This window comes from Sminthopsis crassicaudata, chromosome 1 (assembly GCF_048593235.1).
Source record: "Sminthopsis crassicaudata isolate SCR6 chromosome 1, ASM4859323v1, whole genome shotgun sequence".
Lineage (NCBI taxonomy): Eukaryota > Metazoa > Chordata > Mammalia > Dasyuromorphia > Dasyuridae > Sminthopsis > Sminthopsis crassicaudata.
In genome coordinates, this window is record NC_133617.1 from 541,775,439 (window position 1) to 541,796,362 (window position 20,924).

The window sequence follows — 20,924 nt, forward strand, 5'->3', positions numbered from 1 at the left end:
ATTAGAAGACCTACTATAAGAAAAGCCGAAAATTCTGTAAGTCAAATATGTGTGCATGTAGTAAACAAGAAGAATGTAACATTCCAAAGTTAACACGACCTTGTCCTGTTAAAACTCGCATTTTTCACAGAAGGAGACTACTATGAAGCACCTGCAATGTCTACAACACAGATTTCAGTGTCTAACAAAGACCTATTTGATACTACTTTATACAGTTTTCACTCTAACAAGCATTTACTGCTACTACAATTCTCACTCTAACAAGCATTTATTGCTACATCCTATTTGTGGATGGCTGCCAAGAGTCATCACAAAAAAGTTCCTCTACAACATAATGATGTCTGAGTATTGGGAATAAATACTGCCTGAAAAAAGATTAAGGCAAAAAAGATGGCCAATTTTGCTTAAAAATCATAAAACAATTATTGCCAGAACTAATTCCAACAGGTCAGTTATAATCTGATTCAATAATTACAATGAAATTACTGTATGCCGATTTTTTCCCCTTCTCTTTTTCTTCTGTTTTTGTCTTTTAAAATGCTATTTATTATGGGCAATGGCTCTCTTGGAAAGAATACTGGGGAAAAGATGATGCAAAAAACAAGATATAAATAAAAACTTACAATTTAACAAAAGAAAACTGCACAAAATTTGTTCTCCCAAGATTTCTGACCAATAAATGTCAATACTTCTGTAAAAAAAAAAAAAAAAAGCCATACATAGAAAAAAAAGACAACTCATTTCTCAAATATATTTTCCAAAATTAAAAAATAAGAAATTTATTTTATGATGTTTTATCTTTCTTTTATATATGTTTTGAGAAGTATGATGAAATATTTAATGAAGAGCAAACCTCAGAGTCAGAAAACCTTAGGATCAATTCCTCCCTGTAACACACACCATCTACCTTGGTTCCCAGGAAATCACTTCTCAGTTTTCCAGGTCTCTCTGGTCACAAATGAGTTAGTGAGCTGAACTAGTTGGGAATTCCCACAGAAAGAGCTCCTTATATCAAAGAAATTACAGGTCCAGATTCATCTCCACCATCCCCAACAAAGAGTTTTGCAACATTTAACAAAGTATGTTTTTCTAAAAAACAAATTTATTTAGTTTTGCTAATCTTTTCTCTCTGAAATCATGATGTATTAAAGTGTGCCCATGCATAAGAAAAAAGTACCAATATTCTGACTTCACTGGTTTATTTTGATTTGATCTATTTTGTGGCAAAATTAAATGACTTTATCTATATCCACAGATACAACCCAAGTTCATTAGCTGTTATAATTCTTATTGTCCTCTTCTGAGTTGTTTATTGTTTTCTTTTTTTTTTTTTAACTTCCCTTCCCTGTCACCATAACAATTTTCTACAGTCCGATTCTTTTTTGTTTCTGTTTTCTTACTTTTTCTCCAGATTATTTTATTACTTTTAAAGTTGAGCTCTATTCCTGGAGTAGAGGATGTACTAGCCCCACCTTCTTGAACTGGGGCTGCAAGCCCTACTAGAAGCTTGCCTGGTACTACATACGAGCCAAAAGGGCCTGGACATTTGCTCTGCACGAGGGTTATGGGGGTCTGGCTGTTTACTAGGTGCTATAGTGAATCATGAAAAGGGTCTGGCCCTGGGCTAAGGCCACAGAACAGGGCTGGCTGCTCATCTGGCGCTGCCTCAGGGCTTGTGGTGGACCATGTGCTGCAACAAGGCCATAGGGCCTTTGATACTGACTTAAACTAGGACACAGAATTTCTGCACATGTCTTGCCGCACCAGCTCTGAACTGTAAGTTCTCTTTTACCCAAGTAAGAAAGATCTTTTTTGATTTACATGAAATGATGCTGAGTGAAAATAGCAGAACCAAAAAAAACTGCACACAGCAACAGCAAGATTGTGCAATGATCAAGTATGACAGATATGATTCTTCTCAATAGTTCAGTGATCCAAGGCAATCTCAATAAATTTTGGATGGAAGATGCCATTCACATCCAGACAGAGAACTATGGAGAGTGAATGTAAATCAACACATGCTGTTACTTTTAAATTTTTTTCTTCTTTTTTTTCCCTTGCCGTTTTTCCCTTTTGTTCTGATCTTTCTCTCCCAACATGATTCACAAGGAAATATATTTTAAAATGAATGTACATATATAATCAAAAAGAGATGTTTTTACAAATTACAGGTGAAATAAAACTTAAAAAGATCTTTCCTGCCAAACTTCTAAGTTGTCTTGGAATGGAAAACTGTTTCATCTTGCATTTTTGTTGGTTCTGCCATTCAGAATTCATTTTGAGATATTATCTTATAATTGTTTAGATGAGAATTTGGGAAAGTTCAGACAAACTCCTGACTTATTTTGCCATTCTGGCTCTCCCAAAGTCCTAAGCACACTATGTTTTGATCTTGATTTTTTTGACTATCATCACCTGTACTATGCGGTCCTGTGCTGAGGGCACTAAAATTTACTTTGAAGGTTTTCCTCAAACTCATAAAACTTCTATATCTTTTTATCTTTGTGAACAAGTTAAAATCAAAATTAAATGTTACTTTGCAACTTCTATACATTGCTCTGAGCTCTGTTCCCTCTGTCTTTTTCCTCCTTCCACATATCTTATGGTAAAAGAATTTGTTTTTTAGACATTATTTGCAAAGGAAAATAGAATATAAAAATCTAAAAATGATAATGATGATACTCTAGAGTAAAATAAAAGAAAAATGAGAATGAAATAAGTTCACATATATAGAATAAAAGATATTTTATTTCTATCATCCTATACAGCTAATGTTTCCAGCTTTATCTTGGATTATTACAAAGAATAATGACTACTCATAATCCTTAAATTAAAATGATGTCCTCAATATCTTAACAATTTCTTGTTGATTTTGAGATTCACCCATCTTGGATATCTGGATTGGGATAACTGGTTCATTATATAATATAAACTCGCTTTCTTTTTTAATCTTTTGTCAATGTATTTTAATTTTTATACCATAATTACTTTCCCCCATAGTTCCTCTCACAATATGGATAACTAAAACAAAATAATGTTTTCCCTTATTTCACATTAAATATAAGGACACTATTTCTACTTGAACATTTTCTTGGTAATGCCAAAGCAGGACTCTGAATAATGTCAGAATAATTGCTGACGGGGATTTTTTTTTTGCTATCACAGAGAATTGTTCCAGAAGAATTCAACACAGCCGTAGGTACTGAACAATGATACTTGTAACCAGAGGGATTTTGTGGGCATGAAATGCCATTAAATAACCTGACCAACATTAGTTTATTCTTATGAAAGGGATGGGGGAAAGTCTTGATTAGGAAGCTGGGTCACCTTATTAGAAAATGCTGTAGGTTACAGTCACAATTTGGGAGAGGTTTAATTCCCTCCTGAAGGCATTTGTACATCTGTTAATGAGGAGATGACTTCTAAATCTGCCACTTAGCAGATTTTAGAAATGGCCTGAGTTTCATTATAGAACTGATCCTTAGAAGAAAAATTAGTATCTTTTGCAATTTTAGACAATTTAGAGATATAAAATTTTACACAGTTTTGTAGAAGCAAACTCTTTCCTCAAGAAGGAATGTAGTATAGTAGAAAGCTTCCTAGCTTGGGATTGCAAATGGCCTGAATTTTATTCCTAGCATTGTCAAAAATTTGTTGTTGATGCTGCATTGTCTGGTACACAGAACTCTACCATCTCTAAAAGTCTATGATTTCAAGGTATTAAGTAATATTCCATAGATGTAAAAAACATATCTACTCTAATCCTGAAGAGATGACAGTGGAATTGTGTTCATTATTGTACTTAGAATCCAATGACTGCTATTTATAAAATACAAGCTCATCAATAGAAAAATGCCACTAGATAATACCACAGGACTTTGCCCTGGTCTTAATAGGCATTTTGCCCCTCAGTACTAAGGGATATCCAGTCAGAGGTAATTATTAAACATTATATATATACATATATATATATATATATATATAATATACACACATACATACATATATATGTATATATGTATGTATGTATGTATGCATGTGTATAATAGTTCCTTAAATACTAATCAATGAATAAGAGTTCACCTGATCATGAATAGGTGACATACACCTCAATCCATTTACTCCATAAAACTTTTAGAAGAACTTTATTCTGCTCATAGGTTTATACAATCTAGAGTTAGAGAGTTAGAATTGGAAGGAACTTTGGAATTTTGGAGTTCCTTTGTTCTACAGAAGAGGAAACAATTTTGACATCTCCAAAGACTTTTGTAGAGTTAAGAGATATTCTACCCTAAGAAATCATGTAGAATATCACATTTTAGAAACCTATATGTATACTAATTTTCAGAGGTAATAACAAACATTACTTACACAATCCAAATAGCCACAATAACACTTCTAAAATCCATTTTTAACAAACAGAAAAAGCAATTAGCTTAAATTAATTGCTTTGCTGATGCTGGTTGCACTAGGTATGCTTGGCAGATTTGAAACTCTTGCTTGTACTGTCACAAACTAACATTCTGATGATTTTTTGGACCACAGTCACACTGGAGCAACTAACCAAATAATTGCTCTAATGTGAGCCTACCTTTAATCAGTATGTTTAGGCTCACACTTGCAATTAACAAAATCATAAACTTCCCATTTAAAAAAATAGTGCTTAAAAAAGAACCCAAAGGGGCCAAGGATAGACGTATGACATATATACTTATATAGCACTAATAATTTTGTTCACTGATGTCTCTTCTATTGGTACAGTGAGAAAGGCAAGTAAAAAATTTGGTTTTGTTTTATAAATTTGTTTTTATACACAAAGTAAAATTATAAATCGCAACAAACTTCAACATAAAATTCTATTTCCTACTCAAAAGGGCAGAATTTATCATTTTCAGGTAAAAAGAAAGCAATAAAGCAAATTACATTTTATTGCAGTCAATAAACTAATCTTAATTTTTATTTTTAAGTCACATAAAATAATTCATAAATATCAAATTTAAAAATAAGCATTTGAACAAATATTTGAAGCATCAGAATATGAAATCAAATGTAAATGATGACATACATATATATATAATCTGCTAAAAAGGAATATTTATAATGGAAACACTGGGGGACATTATGACAGCTATTATTTCATCTTTATTTTAAATAAAAAGATGCCCATATTATTTTCATAAAAATTATAAGCAGAAGTGTCAAAAGCACTACAATAACAATTCTTTATCTCTTCACTAAGCAAGGAAGATTTTCCATACTATTTAAAATATTTCGTTCATTGAGAAATGGTACATACAAAACCATATTTTCATGAGGCAAAAAAGGCTCAAATTGACAATGTTCTATCTTTTTTTTTTTACTCCTTTAGAGAATACTATTTTTCCTTAAATTCTATAAGAACTGTGACAGAGAATACAGCCAACCCACATTTATGTCAAGACTGCCATTTAAAATTTTTATTAATTGAGTCCAAGCAATTTATCTTCTGGTTTAACATATGTGTCCCTTTCTTCAAAAATATTTCTTTATGCCACAACTCATAAAAATATTTTAGGCTGAAGCTAAATTCTTTGCACTAAATTAATAACTAATCACAGGAGATATTTATCATCTCAGATTTTACATGAAAATTGTCAGAATTAATCAGTTTTCTCATATTTTCACTATTTACAAGGCTTCATTTATCATACATTTTAAAAATCCGACAACAGTGAGTAATTGTAATTACTCTTGTCCAGTCCTCATGATTAATAACAAGAACACTCCTTGGGAAGAAAAGAAGAGAAAAATGCTTATTAATTTATGACTGATACTTAAGTGATCCTGTCAATATTTTTATTAAGAAAGAAAGATTTCCAAGAAACTATTTTAATATTGGCACCTTCCCCACATTTTAAGTTAATGAGCCTTAGTAATATCTCCAAATGTACTATCATCTTTTACTGCATTCTCTGAATAAAATGTAGCCCATTCAGAAGAGAAATCAAACATTCATAATTCACAGTGTTCTAAAAAGGAATATATAGCTGTTAAAGCACATTGCTAATCATGTTATTACTATAAGATGTTATATAACCTCTTGAGAAAGATCCTTAAGGATGGGGCTATGCAAATAGTACAACAAGAATTTTTCTGTAAATTTTCTGAAGATAGTAACATATTCAATGACAAAAAAGCAATATTAGCATCTACATTGGAATATTCCATAAAACAAGTCTCTATAATACATCCATCATTAGCTTCTGCAAAATTCTGGCTAAGACTCAATATTATACCAAAAAAAAGCATATTATACAGAAAATATTTTGTTGAAATTTTTTAAAAGAAATACATCTATCCCTGAAAAATGATTTGGAAAAATTTCATAAACTACTAAATATTTTAGAGCATCTACTGAAGCATTCACAAAATACAATACTAAACCACAACCAAATCTCCAGAAATAGGAATCTCCTTACAGCAACAATAAAGTACTGTCAGAAACCTTAATCGTTGTCCCACAATAAATGTATTTACATATAAACCCATATGGGAAGAAGAAAGTTAGGAAAAAAAAACATTTTAGTAGGGATGTAAGAAGGAGACACAAGGCAATATTTTCATAGGTATTCTATATATCAAGATGTTTGTATTGGCCCCACTAGAAAACTTAAGTATAAAAATGAGTAGATACATAAAAGGTTAGGCTTACAAATAATTTTGAATACTATAGGTAGTTTCCAAAATAATCTGATAGCTTATGAAATTTCACTAGCATAGGAAAATTCTATACCAACCTTACAACTCTCTTAGTGCACATTAACTCTTATTCCAGTTCACTGGAAATACAATAAGTTGTATTATCTTTTTCAAAAAGTAGGATATCAATAGAAGACAAGCTGAAATCAATCATTCTATTTACTTTACAACTAAAATTTTGACCAAATAGTTATATAAATTGGTAGGAGACAGGTTGCAGCATTCAAGAAAGTAAATACTACCAAAAAACTAACTAAACAGTTGAATTAACTTTTATAGTCTCTTTACTTCCAAATTGGTTGGTTGGTTGTTTTTTGTCTGTTTGTTTTTTACTGAAGCACGCTGTTCAAAATTCATAATCTATACTAAAAATAAAAAGAATTCTTTTCCAGACCACATAAGTTTTAACAGAAAACAAAATATCCTCTAACTCAAATACAACTATACTTGCTCAATTTAATGGATAGAGCTGTACCCTTTGGGCAATTCTAAAACTTTAGCCTTTCAGAAAATTAAGTAGTAGCAGAAGGTTAAAATAAAGTACAATTGTAAGTACATATTCCACAGTGGAATGATATTCACTAGAAAAGAGTAGATGAACACTTAAAAATATAATATATAAGTTCACAAAACAATTCATGGAAATAAAAAAGGGCACTAAGCCAACACTTTGTACCAGCACCACCTGCTCCAATCCTTGCTGAACTTTATTTCTAAATGTCACCCTTTTTTATTGACTTAATGGAAATCTTCAAGAAGAAACAGAATAAACACCCAGAGTAGATGAGGTGACTTAGAACAATCTTTATACAAAGCTTCACTGAGTTTTATATAAGTCAGTGCTGTCAATCTTCTTTTCTGTATTTATAAATCAAATGTAAAAAGAAGTAAATCTATCACTCTACAAATCCAACCTCTTTAAAATATGGTAGATTAATAGCTGTATATGAGAAGCAATGATAAAAACATATAAATATTTTATTAGTGGTTTATATGATTAAAACTTAGGAAGGAGTTTGAAAAATTGGATGCTGGTGGGTACACACCACAGTTCCAGTAAATTCATTTTTTGTACATTTAAAGTACTACTCAGATCACAGAATCCTCAAGTTGTAAAACTCATCCCAATCACCCTTCCAAAATAGAATTCCTTTTACAACATTCATAATAGAAAAGGTGGTATATTTTGGATTAGCTTAAGTCAACCTTAGCAATAATCACAAATTATTAACTGACATCCAGTGCCTTCTAGTTGTTAATAATAGGAGACATAAAATCTTGTTTTGCCTTACTCAGTTCTAACAAAAAAAAAAAATGGTCCTTAATATGTCATGTTGACTAGACTGTTGATGAAGTTTTCTATTGACAGTTTAGAATTTCCTTGACCAAAAGGACTTTGTCTCTGGGAGGCAGGGTAGAGGAGAAAGCAAGACTCTTACTAAGTAGGTCCTCGTTCTTTACAACTAACAAACTCCCACCTAGTCACATTATCTCCATTCTAGTGAATCTTAACCCAGGCTTTCAATATTCAAATCTAATTCACTATATCTCAATAACCTAATCTCTTATTCCTACGATCCTCAACATTCCATATTCCACTCTAAATATTCTTCCATGCTCTCTAGAACGATTGCTCTATAGGAACTTCTTTTCATCTTGAATCTTTTCCTCTCCCATTCCTTTCATCTTCTGGCTCTCATTAAGACCTAGTTTCTTCCTAATAATTAACAGTTTCAATGGTCAGCCTTCTAGCAATGGGAGCACTTTTGCTCATTCTCCCGACCAATAGAGATGAGGGAGCTGAAATATCCTTAGTTCCCCATTACTCCATCCAAAATTTCCCTGTACCTCCATCATTTCAGTAACCTCTCCTCTGAGGTTCACTCAAGCTACATCCACTACCTAATCAAGATTCTGGTAGGTGCTGACTGTTGACTTCCAAAATTCTACTCTCCTCAATTAATACACTGCATGATTCACATTCTTTCAATGTACAGATCGATATTCCCTCAAACACAATGTAATACCCAAGAAACTGAGGCAGACAGAGATTGGTTTTTAATCTTTACTGTGGAGAGTTTGGGTTAGCCTACCGAGATGGGACTTTTATCCAAAGCATTCCCTGAGGCAGAGAACTTACATAGAGTTTTAGCTAACTAGGGTTTGCAAAAAGAATACATAACCTAAGTATACAATCATATAGAGGAAACAAAAGAAGATAAGAGGGGGTGAGGACACTGGGTGAGTGAACAAGCCATAATTCCAAGAAAGGATCATAACTTAATACTGACTGGATAGGAGTCAAGATAAGATAAGGCAGGAGACAGTGAGGCAAGGGGCAATACTCAAATGGAGTATCCTAGCAAGGATTGAGATAATGCATCTGGAGTTTATGACACAATGGTTTGTAAAGGTGATTGGAACTCCAAGGTTTTTCCTAACTCAATTTCCCCAGTCCTAATGGCAAGGAAGGGAGGCTATGACCTCAATCCAGCACCCAACAACTCTAACTTCCTAGTTCCTCAATTTGTTCATTTCCTACAATCTACTCCTTCAACTCATTTCAGCTTCACACAGATCTACACACAAGATTGTGCTCTTGATCTCAGCACCACCCATAAATATACTACTTCCATGTTCATGAATTCTCAAATTCCCATATCTAACTACAATCTGTTATCATTTCAGTTGTCCTTCTGCCTTACCACCTTAACTAACCTGTTCTTCATCCTTACTGCAACCTCAAATCTCTCAACCTCTCCAATTCTTTTCTGATAGATCTCTGTATTGTGTTTTCCCCTTCCTTCCTTGTTAATGGGCCAGAACTCTGAAACAAGGATTCTTACAAGGTGTTAATTCAGTAGATTTGATAAAGACAATGATTATCTAGTTTAGCATGGTGCTTGATAGTTCTCTAAGTTTAGTATGATTGATTTAATCTTACAACAAATAATGGTTTCCTAGTGATATAATAATTGGTTTATACTCAGTGTAGAGCATATAATCTGGGAGCCTCAGCCAGAGGAGGGCAGAGAAAACAGCAGATTGGAGGTGGGAGCTCAAACTCTCAGAGCCAAGGAGAGAGAGATTCATATTCATCTTTATCAGCCTTGTGGTAGCTGGCCTGTCCTCCTGTATTTTCTCAACTGAAACCAAGTCCCCTCTGAAGCCATGAGAAAGCTAGCTGAGCACCAAGTGAAAGAGACAATAAGGAATTTGGACTTTAACACCTGGCTGTTCTTGTGATGATTACTTGGCTGAAACAAAGGCTGCTCCTAGGACCTCCAGAAAACCAAACCAAGAACATTACATTTTGGCGCCCAAACGTGGGTCTAAGAACCTACATCTGACCTAGAAATAAGGGTGAGTACAAAAACAGACAAGAAGGAAACTTTGTTAAGGGCTAAACTAGTGCTTTAGCTGAAATGGGACAAATGTTTAGAAAGGAGTCTTCTTTTCCACTTCAAGAAAAATGTGTCAAGAGCATGGTTAAATTTATATTAAAAAAAACAAAACAAAACAAAACAAGGCTTAATTGTAACTTGGGAGCAGATTATTCTACTTTTAGAAACATTACAATACACATCTCCTTAATTCTCAAAGGAAAAAGAATTAGACCCAGAAGAGTGGAAATTAGTAGGAGAGCAACTAAATGAATATTACAATGATAGTGGTAGTGATTCGATTCCTAAAGAAACCCTCTATACATATAATTTAATACAATTGGCTTTAATAAATTACATAAGTATTAGAATAAGAAAAAAGAAGAAAATGCAGGAGGGGGAGGATATTGACAAACTAGGTGAAAAGGATGAAGAATTAGACAAGAATGGAGTTAAGTACAATTCTGATGAAATTAAGGAGAGTGGTGCTTCACAGCAGGAGCCATTAGGGCATTCCAAAACCCCTCAATTAACCCTTCATGGGTGGAGGGAGGAGGAGGAAGGGAAGGGGCAGTAACACAATAAGCATTACCTATGAAGCAGCCTATGACAAGATTACAAAAGGCACTAGTTAAAGCTAAAAAAGGACAGGAATATATGTAATTTAATAAATGCATACCCTGCGATTGAAGAATTTGATTCTTCAGGTCAAGCCAGGAAAAGATACGCTCCTTTTGATCTGGAAATAATTAAAGATTTTAAAAAAGGGTTGCATTCTTTATGGATCTATATCGTCTTATGTTAAGATGATATTAGAGAATTTGGCTTATGAAATTTTAATTCCTAGTGATTGGAAATCTATAACAAGGACATGTTTAGAACCTGGACAAAACTTGCTGTGGCTTTCAGAGTATAGTGAATTTATGTAGGATACAAGCCCAACAAAATAAGCAAACTGGAGTTAATATACAAATCACCTTTGACTAACTAGCAGGTAAAGGTCAGTATGCAGATGCTTCAGCACAGATGAATTATCCCATAGCAGCATATGAGCAAATTGCTTCTGCTGCTGCTATAAAAGCTTGAGTTACCCTCCTAGGAAAGTAAGATCGAGGGGAAGCCATCACAAAAATAGAGCAAGGTCCAAATGAATCCTTTGCTAATTTTGTGGGACATCTGCAAATAGCTGTCATATGAACAATTGGAGAAAATGCAGCTACAGAAATTATGATAAGACAACTGGCTAAGGAAAATGCTAATGAGGCTTGTAGAAGAATAATATGGAGACTACGCAAGGATGCTCCTTTAAAGGAGATCATAATACACTGTGCCACAGTGGGCACAAATGCTTTTTATACCCAGGCTATGATGCAGAACATAGGAAGATAGAGTCCCTCTTAGCAAGGGATTTCCAGAGAGACTCGTCAATGCTTTCAGTGTGGTAAAGTAGAGCTTCTGAAAGCTCAATATAGACATCAAGCAGCTCCAATGTAATCACCAAGTGATGAGGAGAGATCTAGAAAGTGGTGAATAGAAGGCACCAGATAGGTTAACTGCTTGAGAAAAAGGGTTTGCTTATATTTCTACAGATGGAGAAGGAATTAGATGGGTGCCAATGAGCACCTGGAGAGAGACAGAAAAAGAGAAAAACCTTGAAACAAAGAAGACTTAAGAAATATCTGACACTGAAAGAGCATGGCTGATAATGAGACTATTACAGAATTTCAACGCCAGCAAGAATCATTGGATTCCTTGAGATGAAAAATTGTTGTTAAGACTGTTGCAGAACTTTCAAATCTGCAGGAATCACTGGATTCCCTAAAACATAAGAAGACTGATGCAGGACTACAAAACTTGCAGGAATTATTGGATTCCTGACACATGAATGGACAAAAATTGGTTTTGGACTATTTCTAGGACTTATGGACATGTATAATTTCTCATGTTGATTCATGTTTGTTACATCATTATTAGCCTGTGTTACTATATGTGCTTGTGTAATGACTCCCATGTTGATGGATTTATGTATACATTTCAAGCAAGACCCTTTAGAAACCCACTAATCTGTTTTGATTCCTCATTTTCCTTTGGTTTTCATCTCCCTTCCTGAGACATCAAGGAGGGCATGATCACCTCCTTTTTTGGTGTTTTCACCCCCTTTTTGAGGAGTCAGGGAAGGTGTGATCACCTCCTTTTTGGGGTTCACCTCCTTGAGAAGTCAGGGAGAGTGTGACCATCTTATGTTCTAAAACAAAAGAAAGCGGGAGATGTTAGAGGCCAGAACTCTGAAACAAGGATTCTTACAAAGTGTTAAGTCAGTGGAATTGACAAGACAATGGTTATCTAGTTTAGCATGGTGCTTAATAGTTCTCTAAGTTCAGTGTGACTGATTTAATCTTACAACAAAATGGTTATCTAGTTTAGCATGGTGCTTAATAGTTCTCTAAATTCAGTGTGACTGATTTAATCTTACAACAAATAATGGTTTCCTAGTGATTGGTTTATACTCAGTGTAGAACATATCAGCTGGGAGGCAGAAACAGAGTCATTCCATCATCCACTTTTGTGGTGGCTGGAGGCTGAAGCACACTTAGACTCAGACTCACTTCATCTCACACCCTCATGATGCCTGGCCTCCTGCATTTTTTCCACTGAAACCAAGTCCCCTCTGAAGGCCACAAGAAAGCTAGCTGAGCACCAGTTGAAGGAGACAACAAAGACTTTTGAACTTTAACACCTGGCTACTACTGTGATGATTACTCTATTGAAACGAAGCCTTCTCAGAGACCTCCAGAAAACCAAGCAGAACACTACGCTTCCTCATCTTGACTGACTGATGAACCAGTTTAACTTTACGCTGTCATCATCTCACCAGTCCCCTTTTATTCCAATAACAATTCTGCTCTTCCAAGCCTCAGCCTTGAATCATTCTTACCATCTTTAAACTTAGAATTCCAATAGGACGAAGGTAAAGAAAAATCACAAAACTACAATTTCAAGCTACATAATCACAACTGAGCCTTCACTTAGACCAGGTAATCCACTTCCTTACTGAATCTCTGTCCTACTTGCCTCTTCCAAATAGTTTCATCTTACCTCAAAGCTCCCAATCCGCACCCCCGCCTCCAGTCTCAATGAGAAACTTGTCTTTTGTCTATTTCACAGGGGGAAAAAAATGAAGCTATTCCCAGAGATCTCCCTCTCCTCCCCATCTCACATTATTCAAAGCCTTTCCTCCACTGTCTGTACCTTCATCCCTATTCCTCATAATGAGACAGGGCAAATTACTCTATATGTACAAATATATCTAGTCTCATCTTCTCAAGCATACTGATCTCTATATTCCTCCCTCTTTGTAATCTTCAGTCTAACTAGTAACTGCTTCTCTATTGCAAAGAAAGATGATCATGTCTCCTCCATCCTAAAAAAAATTAAAAAAAGTCTTCACTTGATTTATCCATCTCCACAAGCTATTGTTTTTTTTTAATTTGCCTCCTGGAGTAGGTAGATGTTATAGTGGAAAGAGCACTTACCCTGGAGTCAGGAGGACCTGAGCTGACCTCAGACATTTAATACACACTAGCTGTGGGACCCTGGGTAAATCACTTAACCTCAATTGCCTCTCAAAAAAAAAAAAAAAGGCAAAAACCCACAACCCTATATTAAAAAAAAAAATTATATAAACTCTCCTCCCTTTCATATCTAAAAGATCTTGAGAAGGCTGTCTAACAACTGATGCCTCTTTTCTTTTCAATCTCTTCTTGCCTCTTTACAGTGTGGCTTCTAAATTCATCATTTATTTGAAAGAGCTCTTTCCAATGTTATCAATGATCGCTTAATTGCCAAATCAAATGGCATTATCACTAATCAAGATAATTATCATAGCCTTCTAACTGGTCTACCTGCCTTAAAATCTCTCCAACTTATATTCCCCCTCTGCTGATGGTAAAGTAACTTTTCTAAAGCATAAGCCAGACCAATGTTTCTAATCCATTTCCCCATATAACCCCCACCCAAACTTCTGCTCAATGAGTTACCTATAGGCTCAAATACAAACTTTCCTAAGGCCCTTTTCTACCTCTGTAGTCTTTTTATACTTTATGCCCCTTTGTACTTTACAGTTACATGTCACTATTAGCCATTTCATTTCACATCTGTGCCTCTGCAGTGTCCTCCCCCCACCCCTAACATCTCAGGTTCTCTAGCTTCTTTCAAGACTTAGATCAAGTCCTATTTTCTGCAGGAGGCCTATCTTGGTCTGTTTCCCTTCATCCTTGCCCATCCCAGTTGCCTAGCTTTTCATCTCAGAATTCCTTCTATCTATTCCGTATAGAACTTGTATGTGCCTATATATTTACATGTTATATACAGCAGGAGCACAAACCATACTTGTTTGCTGACTGATTACTACCTATGTGTCCTGGTAAAATCACTTCAATTCTTGGGTCTCAGTTATCTCATCTATAAAATGAAAGGCTTGGATTAATTACCTTTTGAAATTCCTTACCATTATTGATCTGTAATTTAAATAACAAGGCAAATTTAGGTTATGAGCATATAAAGAATAGAAAACTTCATTTTTCCTCTAAGGTCACTCTTTGGACTAATTTCCACATAAGCAGTGGCAACTGTCAATTAAAGGAACATTCATACATCTGACAATGACTCCTACAAACTGAAGACTGAAAAAAGGTCATAGAGATAATTTAAAATATTTAAGAGGATAAAATAATTAGCCTATTTGAAAGCAAATTTAAAATAGAAAAATATACTCTCTACACATAAAAAGTAAGCAACAGCTTTGGCTAAGATTTATTATGAAAGTTTTCTTTTCTTTCTGAAAGAAATGAACAAACCAAAGAAAATCTTAAATATGTGAAAATGCACTAACCACCTTTAAAATTTCATTCACTTACAACCACAAGAGCCAGTGCTTTCAGATTTCCTGGTAACCCACCTTTATATGGGGAGCATTTTTTTTTTTACCAGAACCAAATAGAAAGATTTCAACAATGCACAGATTAGATAATGGAGAAGATATATAACAACCAGCTGTTTAATTTAGAATACTGATAGAAGTAATCAACATCTCACAAACCAAAGACATAGATTTTGTGTTTAGAGCCATGGTAAATGTCAAGTGACTAGACTATATCTCTGAATATATAAAATACCTTTGCTGTTTAACTCTCTAAGCAAAAAAATAGAAAACAAAAAAGGAAGATAAAGAACATCATATCTCAGCTGCAGTGAAATCACCTAGGGGGTTGAAAATGTCTAAAGGTTCTTTTAAAATATTAATATAATATCTGTCAAAAATACAGATTCAAAACCTAAAATTTTTTTTAAAAAGTAAAAGAAAAATTGCAATAAGAACTAAAGGCACACATTATGGTAGATGGAAAAAAGTAAGAGCTCTGGAGTTAGATGATTACCAATCCCTTCTCTGATTTACATTACTTGTAAGATTTTTTTGGGGAAAAAAAAACAACACTGTTTTTACATTACTGGTCTTCAGTAGCTTTATCTGTAAAATGTAGGGGGTTGGACCGATAACCTTTAACACATCTTGAGCCCTAAATCTAGGCTATTACCTATGATCTCTCTTTTTATGTTTGAACCTATGGTGTCACCAACAGTACTTTCTCAACCAATGCAGATGAGCAGCTATTCTGTAACTTCCAAGTCTTGGAGAGTTGCCAAAGGCATGAAGAAGTTACAATGACTTACTTATATTCGTCCACATAGTACATATCAGAAGCATGACTTACACCAAGAGCTTTCTGATTCTGAGATAAGCTCTACCCACAATGCCAAGGTGTCTCTCATCTCATATACTGACAACCAAAAAAATAAAATAAAATTAAGATTGTTTCATATCAAGATAATTCCTTTTTCAAGAAGAAATGATAAACACCAAGCTTATAACAAATGATAGGGGAGGAACAGAAAGAAATAAAGAATTTTTCAATCAGGAATAATTTTATAATTGAGGGTTACTGATCTGTTTAAGCAATATCCTATACCTCACAAATGTAAGTATGTGGAAATGGTAATTGTGAAATGTTAAGATATGAAATTCAAAGAGAGTTCCAGTGTTTACAGGCAACAACAACTCTAATAAAAGGTGAACATTTCATTTAAAATGGATTATAATTAACATGACTCTTTGCAACATCACTGTAAGTGGAAACTAATTAACTAAGTGTTTTTTTAATTGCTAGATATATAAATATACATAAAAAGCAATTTTTTTCTTTTTCATACATAATTCCAAAACTTAAAGACAGAAAGACATGAGAAATATTCTATATAAACCACAAATTCCTCATTATATACAATCAGGTCTCTTAAAGACTTCAAATATTATTGAAATGATCATATTTCTAAAATAGAATAATACTAAAGCATTATAGTTCTCATTTTATAGAGAAACAAACACAGAGAAATGAAAAACTAAGTTTTTCTTTTATATAGGAGAGCATCTCATATATAAGAAGTAGTTTCAAATAGAAGATGAGACTTGGAATCAGAATGACCTTGAGTTCAAAAATCCTACTTCTGACTCTATTATAACTCTGGTCAAACCTCTCAGTGCCCAAAGCAACTCTATAAATTGATAGGTTGTAAAGAGTTGCACATATGCATGAGCAGAGGAAGTTTCTCACTGGGAGTTCCTATCAATCAATCAACAGAATTCAGCATGGCAAGCATTACATTAAAAGCCTTATGGACATAAGGAAAAAAGAAAAAGAAAAAAAGAAACATTCTTACACTCAAATTACAGGTCAAGAACAAAAAGAAATCTCAAAGAAAGAATAAATTTTGATTCATAGTCCATACACAAAACTCATTATAATGTTCAGTATTCAGCACACTAATCTTGTATATATAGACACTTTGTGATATATACTACGTTGTATTTTTTTCTCATGACTTTCCAATAAAAGAGGGAAAACTCTTCTTTTGAGCTAATACTGACATGTATTCTAAAAAAAAAAAACATTTGCTTATAAATGCCTAAACAAGACAACATGTAGAAATCTAACCCCAAACCATTTATTCCTTTTTCCTTCTAATAATCTTTGTTCCTTTCTTATATCACCCCCCAATTACTTTCTCTCTGCCTTTTTTTCAGGATGGATCCAATCCTCTTTGTTATTGAATTAAGTCCTATATATCCTTCAAATATAAATTTTACTTTATTCACAAAGCCTTTTTTGACTTTAGTACTAAGTGATCTACCAATGTTTTCCACAACAACATTAATAAATTATTACACTACTGTGAGGTCAGATCACAAAGTACAAAACTTAACAACAGTCTAATACTGCCATTTATTATTTCCAGGATAAGATTTTAAATTCTCAAGCAACAGAAATTTATTTCAAAATATTACCAAAGAATAATATTTTATGGAAATAGTAGGAGCTATTAATTATTGTTGATTTATGAATTATTACTTTAAACAACAAATATATAGAAAATAGCAATTGACAAGCTAAATATATTCATATTCTATGCCCTCTATATAAAAGGTTACCAACCAATCTGAGTTAAGTGCTAAAATTATAATTAAGCCAGAAGAAATGTCCCAGATTTATGACAATATAATTAAAATTTTACTTAACCTAGTTATACAATATAACAAGTATAATGAAATGAATAATCTAAATGATACTGAGAAGTGGGTTTTATTGTTTCAAAGTTCTTTTACAAAACACATAATAAGTAATGTAATTAAACCTAAAGGAGACTGCTTTTAAACCTGTGTGATTCAAATTCATTAAAATGCATATTTTCTCAATTAATCCAAACCTCCATTAAAAACATTAAAACAAACTCACTTTAGCTCCTGAAAATAAATCTCTATAGCACAAAAATTTCTGATCTATCAACAAAAAGCCATTATAATTAAGTAGGAAAAACCATTAAAACAACATCAAGTGATATGAGTTAGAGCCAGTGGTCGTCAAGCTTTTTAAATAAGGGGCCAATTCACAGACTGTTGGAGGGCCGGACTATAGTAAAAACAGAAGCTCACACTCTGTTTCTACCCCTCAGCCCATTTGCCGTAACCTAGCAGACCACATAAACGTCCTCAGTGGGCTGCATCTGGCCTGCCAGCCATAGTTTGAGAATCTTTGAGTTAGACCAAGGTAGAAATAAAAGTCAGAGTGAGGTCTAGATACTATTTTATTTGTCAATTAGCCAGCTATGACATTAGCAATTGAATATATAATTTTAGCTCCCTAAAATACTTATTATTTAAAAGTAACTTAAGACCTCAGCAATTCTTACAACCAATCTGTGAGCATAACATACAACAACATTTAAATATATAAAAAAACCATAGATGAAAAAGTCATTCATTGTTGAACAAAATTCTCTTTACATATCAAATCACTATTAAAATGCTATTTAATAAATTTTAGTACATGTTTACCATTTTAAAATGTCATCATAAAGCACAATACTTATAATTTTGTATTTTTTATTTAATCCTGTATTAAAATAATCTTACTTAGGAATCTCAGATTCAAATTATCTGAAATTGTTATATTTTACCTGAAATGTTTAGTATTTAAATGAGGTGTGAGGCAGCTCAAACAATACATTAAATTTTGTTTTGAATTTTTTTTTTTTTGGTCCAGAGCTGAACTTGTGATGTGGAACTTCCCTTTAACAATATAGAACGAGTAACTTGTAACTTTTAGAAAGCATCCTAAAGCACTTAAAAGTTAACTATAGTTGATTATGATTGAGCAGCTAATATGCTGTGATTTAAAGTCAAAGGCAAGACTTGAAGACCTGAAGCCAAAGCTTTCCTTAAATTCTGGCTCTCTAAAATATTCTTTAAAAACTGGCTCTCTATTAACAAAATAATGCTGCCTCTTGTCTATATTCACAGTTTAGTTGGATAGAGAAATAAAATCTGAATGTATCACAACTAAACAAAAATATTATTGCTATTTTATTTATACAGTTAATTTAAGAAGTAAAATCAAGGAAGATCTTGTTTTTAAGGAGCATTCAGCCTCCTGAGTTTTCTGACATTTAACAGATCTTAAGATCAAGAGGTTATTTCTGAAAACAATGTCACTTTTCCATTTAAATGTGTTAATTTTAACTTGATAGCATTTCAACATTTTTGAGGGGAAAAGGTTAAAAAAATTGTTTTCTGAAGAAATTTTTTAATATTAGGTAGGACAGAAGAAAATCTTTAAATTCCTAAGCAAAAATTTCTTTTTCCCCAGGTAAAAAGTATACTTGAATCAGACTTATCTCCTTAGACTGCTCTGCTGTTATATCATTTTTGGGGAAGTTTTCTCCACTTCATACACTTTCCACAAATCATACTATTGCCTTTTCATTTATTTTTCAAAAAAAAAGTTATAGAAAGAACAAAAGAAAAAGCACTTGAAGAAGCATAATATACACAACTATTTGCATCACTTTTTCTGAATCACTCTATCACAGTTTCTTCATAACAAATCTATAGCAAAATCAGCTTACTCAAGCTCTAAGAACACTGATCCTGCAGCAAACAACCAACCTTCAGCTTATCTTGAACCAAAAGTTCAAGTTATTTTTATTTCCACACAATATGGGCAGATGGGGACAATACAATGCTCTGCAAATAATTTTAAAATATTGTAATCTTTTCAACACATAAATTAATACAACACAATGGATGGTCATAAACTATGTTTTCTACAATAAACTGTTTTTAAGATGTTAAAATGGTTACCTGTCATTAATGATCCAGTTCAGGCAGAGATTGAGGGAGCTAAGATTTTTGCACCTCTTGACTATTTCCATCACAGTTTCATTATCCAGTTCAGTGATGTGACGTAAATCCAAACTGGAAAGGTTTCTTAACTAATGAGACAAATAAAATAAAGGAGAAAGAGTTGAAAAGTAAGGGCCTTTTGGTCCTATACCCTAATTAAACAATCTACTTTACATTATAAATTAGAAAGATTAATTTTACAATCTTTGATGATTAAAATGAAACATTAATGACAACAAATGGAAACCTCTAGTCATTATTACAAGAATAAATTATGTAACATTATAAACAACTGCAATAATTGTAAAGACTACAAATCTCTTAAGCCTTAAAGAAATTTTATCTATAGTACTTTAACAATCATACCTTAAGTTTTCTCATTTTTGAATAACTGTCACTCTAACTTCAAGTTAAAATGGCAGTTTTAAACTTTATAAAGGAGTCTAATTCAGATAGACACACAGACAACTGTGGATACAAGTACAAAGAAATAAACAATGTTATGCTCAAAGATCTTACATTTATGGGGGTGACAACAGCATACATAGTTATAAACAAAGTAATTATGAAGAAAATGATTGCGAAGTCAATAAATAAGGTGTTTGGAGAGAAAGGGCAGATTAGAAAAGGATTCATGCAAAAAGTCCCTGACCTGAGTTTTGAAGAGAGATTCTAAAACGGAGATGAGAAAAGACAGCATTTCAACTGTGAAGGACAGGAAGAGCAAAAACTGAGATGGAAAATAAGGTGTCATATGTGAGAAGCATCAAGAAAGCCAGTTAAGCTAAGCTCCAGCTTGTGGGAAGAGGAATCATGTGCAATAAGGCTGAAAGATAAGTTCAGGCCTAATCATAAAGATGTTTATGGAGATCCTTGAGAAGAAGATGACATTATCAGAACTACATTAGTAAAAAATCACTTTTGCAGCAATGTGCAAGATGAACCTGGGGAGAGGAGACAAGTTTTGTGGTAGGGAGTACATACACTGAGGAGGCCACTGAAATGGAGGA

At 33.3% G+C, this 20,924-nt stretch overlaps 1 protein-coding gene across 1 annotated transcript in view; it reads right to left on the bottom strand.

Moving 5' to 3' along the window:
- The window catches only part of FBXL17 (F-box and leucine rich repeat protein 17), a 528,599-nt gene that overhangs the window by 351,109 nt on the left and 156,566 nt on the right, over positions 1-20,924 (bottom strand). Inside the window, exon 6 of the mRNA XM_074281924.1 lies at positions 19,873-20,003. Coding sequence (XP_074138025.1) covers positions 19,873-20,003 — 131 coding nt within the window. The remainder of the gene's footprint in view (positions 1-19,872; positions 20,004-20,924) is intronic.